Below are 5569 nucleotides of genomic sequence, written 5' to 3' on the forward strand. Positions count from 1 at the left end.
AACACGGAAGAATTTTAATGTAACACAACAGAGGCTTTCAAAATAAAAGTCCGGCTACTGACGGCGCTTTCACCAGGGTGCAATGCGTGACTTTGGTGTGTGCAGTACATTCACTCCTTTAATTACCAAATACTACGTGCTTTAGTCGCTTAGATGATATATATAGATTTTTTTTAATAATTGCATGCTCGTTGATTCGTATCGAGGAAATGTATCATCATCATCCTGGACTTTGGTTCCGACCTAGCATCAGGACACTAGACAGCGCCCAGCATCTGGACCCACGCAGACCATGGGTGTTTTTAACGTGTGATACGTGTTTTTATGATAACCGCTTTAGACTAGCCACTCAGAAAAAAACAGAACTGGCTGCATCATGGTCAACCTCTGCTGTCTTTGCTGCGGTGAAATCCCTCAACCCCGCCCCCCTCCGTCCGTCCAGTCGGGACCACCGTGGGAACCCCGCTCCTCTGTGCAGCATCAGGACCAGCAGCAGCAGCAGCAGCATCCTGGCTCCAGCCCAGACGCTCTGGGGCTGAAGGGGGCACAAAAAAGGGGGGTGCAAACTCAAAGGTATGCAGAGCGGAGAAAGTGAATCCAACTCACTGACTTCAGACTGGTTTCTCTCTGACATGCGAAAAGTGCAGAATGTTATCCACCGACCCGGACTCTGCGGAAGACGCCGCGGCCAGCGCTCCTAATGATGCTGAGGGAGAGGAGCAGGAGGAGGAGGAAGACTCTCCAGCTGCAAGTGATGACCTGGAGGAGGTAAGCAGACATACTATATGATGTTGTGATCAATGCATGACTTGTGACTTTTCCAACTAAGCACCACACAATGTCATGCAACTTCTGTTTCCTGGTGTATCCTTATAATATTCCAAATTCTATGAACACTTTTAGACATTGCAACTGTATGTTTTGTTCTAGAGTCATTCCTTTCTGAACCATCACAGTGCCACTGCCTTCACCTGCAGCCAAACAGCATTTGTGCTTGCTCAAATGTCAGCAATAGTCCATTTCACATTACAGCAGTAGAAGCCAGTGATGTGGAAATGTACTCTGAGTTTGTTTCCAAGAGAGTTATAGACTTGAACGCATACAGTAAATCCCTCGTGGCCCACAATTCCTTTTGCTTTCAGTCACAAGGGTTGATTAGTCCTTTCAGTGTAAGTGCATGTGTTGAGAAATCACTATGGTTCGATTTGGTTGATTGGCTGCACGCATCCATTTCGATGCTTTTGTTTATAAATTTCCTAGGATGCACACCAAGGTTAAAGATTTTAGTCCCTTCTTGTCCTATGTAACATACTTTTAAAGGCCTAAACCGTGTCTTTTTATAGGTAAATCAGGACATGGACATCTTTGTATCTAGAGGGCTTTGAGGAGTCTGTCCTCTGTGAATGAGAATTGAACTCCTGGTTGTTCCATAAATAACTGAGATGGAACCAGCAAAGTGACATCCCTCCCCCTGTGTCAGTGCTGTAATGGATGGTCGGTTGTCAGCATAAATCGTTTCACTCCATAAAACATTAGAGGTAGGCAACAAAAAAACATGGGAAGGAATGTCACCAAAAAAAACCCAGACATAAATGTAATGTTAATAATATTTGAGAGGACATATTAGTTTAATATATTTAATGAGTGAAAATGTCAAAGTGTAGATAGGGTTCACATTAAACAACACCTTCTTGGTTTAATTGCTTTATGCATAAAGGGCCAGATTCCAGTTTCCTGATGAAATAGCTCCAGGTCAGTGTCTTGGCTGAATGCATTGGATTTGATTTCTGCTCAGTATCGCGAATGTGAGCACTTTCTGTTGCAGTTGGTCTGCCCTGGGCGAACCAGCCAGTACTCAGCAAATAACAAGTAAGTGAAGGGCAGAAGAGATGTGTGTGTTTTGTCAGGAGTTTAAATTCATGAGGTACATTTGAGTTTTATAAAGTACTGCGCTTAGTGATTGTTTTCATTATCTCTAAATCTCACTCATTAATGGCACTTCTATACACTACACACTAGTGAAAGGGTAGTTTTTGTTACATATTTACTCCATTTAATCACAAGTCACTGCACATACAAGGTCAAAAACCTATTTCTGCTTTTGCAGACCAAGTTACCGTAGTTTCACTTTAATAGATTTCCTATCACAAGATTCATATGAACAGTTTTAACCAACATCGCAAACACCAACAGAAATTGATTTGAAAATCATAAGACAGAGAAAATGCTCTCCTTTCAGAGGCTGAAATTAGGATATTTTTCATTTTTGAAAAGACAAACACTGAAATTAATTAATTGGTTTTCTATCTCATGGTTAGTATTGATTAAAGTATGCAGGGCTGCACCAAATGAGTATTTTCATTGTTTTTTTATCTATTACATGTCAGACACATGGTAAGGAAATTTTTCCCAAGATGATGTTCTATTATGGCTTATTTAGTCCATAAACTAAAGTAACCAGAGAATACTCACATTAAAGAAGCTGCAGTCAAACTATTTATATACTTTTATTATAAAACATACTATTATCAGCTGTCAAGGCAGTTGTTAATTAATTTAATATTCACTGGACCACTTGATGAGCAAGTTACATAATAGAACTAATGTGTTTCATTGAATATAGGATTAATTCATGTCATACATTGGTCTGAACATTTCAACTATTATTGTGAGAAGGACTGTATGATATAATAGGGACATATAAGTATAGGCCGTATGGAATTTTATGTTTTTTTCCTTTCTTGTCATGTGTTAACTACTATGTCTCTGGGTCTGCCACCTGCAAGTATCTATTTTGAGCTCAAACTTTTTTTTCTTTCCCTAATTTGTTCAGTTTGTTGTTACTCAAAATGAAGAATTTTAATAAATATATATTTTGAAAAGATAATTTAATAGTCAAAAGCTGGCCTGTCAGTCTGTGTCTTATTTCTGAGTATTATTTCTGATACACTTAACTCTGTAAATACACATGTTATATATTTATATCACTGGCTTTTAGTATAGAAGGTTTTAAGGATCATGTCTACACATAAAACTGTTACCTCGTGTTATTAATGTGCCAATTTACATGCAATTTTACACATTCTACATTTGCTCTTATGCAATATAAAAAGAGATCAAAATAAAACATTTTTCTTGTCATCTGCCTTGGTAAACACCCCCCGAGGATCTAAAAGGGCTTAATTGAATTCCATTAAGCTTTCTTTGGTTTGATTTACTTTGTGCTTAGCCATGGAAAAGCTTAGTATTTTATAGTGCAGCCATGCTCATTTGCATTCCTGCTGCAAGCCATGATATCAGTGCCATGTTTCATGGGCTCATTGCTCTAAGTGCCTGTTTCTCCTCCCTCTCTGGCTCTGCAGCAGCGTCCAGTGAAGCAGTCCCTGGGTGCTTGTGTTTGCCGGGAGTCCCATTGGCGCTGCCTGCTCCTGTCTCTGCTTATGTACAGCTGCCTGGGTGCGGTAGCCTGGTGCCAGCTCACCCGGGTCACCAAGATCAGCTTCAACTCGGCCTTCACCTCCTCCTTCACCGCCTCCCTTACGTCATCTCTCCGGGGAGCGTCTGGGGTGGGCGTCGGAGGACACTCCATGATATATCACGACAGCCCCTGCTCCGACGGCTACATCTACATCCCTCTGGCCTTCCTCTTAATGCTCTATGTGTTGTATATGGTGGAGTGCTGGCACTGCAGAGCCAGGAGTGAGCTGCAGTGCAAAGCAGACGTCGACAGCGTGTATGAGCGTGTGCTGAGGATGCGCCAGGCCCAGCCGTGCATTTGGTGGAAGGCCATCAGCTACCACTTCGTTCGTCGGACACGGCAGGTCACGCGGTATCGTAACGGCGACGCTTACACCACTACGCAGGTGTACCATGAGAGAGTGAACACACATGTAGCTGAGGGGGAGTTTGACTTCAGCCACTGTGGGATGAAAGACGTGTCCCGTGATCTTAGAGGTTTGGAGGGGCATCCGGCAACACGGCTACGCTTCACCAAGTGTTTCAGCTTCACAGAGGCCGGTCCTGAAAATGACTACCTGAACCAGAGAGCCAGGTTCTTCTCTGAAATAGAGGGTTTGGATGATTACATGGAAGCCAGAGAGGGGATGCAGCTAAAGAATGTGGAGTTTAGAGAGAACCTGATAGCCTATGTAGACCCAGATAAAATGCCCTGGTACAGTTCCCAGGTAGCATTCTGGCTGGCAGCTCTCCTCATGCTGTCCTGGCCTCTGCGAGTGCTGATAGAGTACCGCACTGCATATGTACACTATCGAATAGAGAAACTGTTTGGTTTAGAGTACACTCCCTCTCCCCTGGATGAAGACAGGCCTGTAGGGACGAGTAATGGGTGTGTTATTCCAAGAGTAGACACATTGGACAGCACTGAAATGGAGTGGCACATACGCTGTAACAGACAAGTGATTCCCAGCTACTCAGAGGCGATGCTGATCAACATGAGCACAGCGGACTCAAACTCTATACAAGACACTGAATACACCGCTTCATCTAACTGCCTTCTCCTGGACAGAAGCCAGACTGCTCAGAGTTACGGCACTCTGCAAATCCAGGACGACTGCGAGCAATGCAACGAGCTGAACGGGCAAGGAGACGAAGGAGGAAGACGGAGGACCATCACCAGCTCCAGTTGTTCGTCCATCTTCTCCTGCCGTGGGACTCTCTTCCAGTCCCATCTCTCCTCAGACACTTCCCGGTTCTCTTTGTGCCGGATGTACGGCTCCCATCGCACCGTGGCCCTGTGGAGGAGCCGCAGCAGCAACCTGACGGACCCCTGCTGCGTGGATGAGCAGTGCTGCCGGTCCGACTCCAGCCAACTGGCCCTCAGCGACAGCCCGCCAACTTACAGGGACGCACGCTTCTTCCCAGTTCTCATCGTGCATCGGTCTGAGGGCTGTGGTGGCGAGGAAGGGAGGGAAGTGAGGCGGTATTATATACGCAGAGGATCATGTGTGGAAACTCCTCTGTGAAGAACAAAAACAGATTGACAATGGTAGCCTCTTAAACCCAGTTGCCCCAAGTACTGGAGGCAGCCACAGTTCCATCTGTGTTGCCATGGTAATGCTATTGTAGCAACATACACATTCTATGCATCCATGTGACTAGAGGAACGTCAGCTAAAAACTCAACAAAAACAATTGTCAGACAACAGAACACAATCCAAACAATAAACACTTAAATGGGCAAATATCTGAAACAAGCTAACAATTTGAGGACAGAGTGCGTTGTGATTAATTTACTAAAACAACAAACCAATCAAACAAACTTTGCAGCACTAAGCTAACACTAAGCAAATCCAACAGTACAAGTATTATTTCTCTACCGATAAAACTGACTGAAAAAGACAAAGAAGAGCAAAAATAAAGGTGGCGTCATGAAGTAATGATCATGAATTTTGTCTTACCTTTGCTGTTTTCTGATCATAACTTGGTTTAAATCAGTGTTTCTCAGTCTTTTTCTCTTTGGCCCCCTTTGGTGGACAAAAAATCTCCAGGACCCCCTCAACCCCAACAACATTGTCACAGTGGTGCAATTCTAACTTTTATTGAAAGAAACA

The 5569-nt window shown here is 43.7% G+C and overlaps 1 protein-coding gene across 1 annotated transcript; it reads left to right on the top strand.

The window, feature by feature from the left end:
• The first annotated feature begins 113 nt into the window (after positions 1-113).
• LOC115414325 (transmembrane protein 151B) lies at positions 114-5298 on the top strand. Its single transcript, XM_030127631.1, has 2 exons — positions 114-768; positions 3363-5298. The coding sequence occupies exons 1-2, from the start codon at positions 649-651 to the stop codon at positions 4980-4982; spliced, it is 1740 nt and encodes a 579-aa protein (XP_029983491.1). The 5' UTR covers positions 114-648; the 3' UTR covers positions 4983-5298.
• Positions 5299-5569: the final 271 nt, after the last annotated feature.

Source organism: Sphaeramia orbicularis, chromosome 22 (assembly GCF_902148855.1).
Source record: "Sphaeramia orbicularis chromosome 22, fSphaOr1.1, whole genome shotgun sequence".
In the NCBI taxonomy this organism is placed as follows: domain Eukaryota; kingdom Metazoa; phylum Chordata; class Actinopteri; order Kurtiformes; family Apogonidae; genus Sphaeramia; species Sphaeramia orbicularis.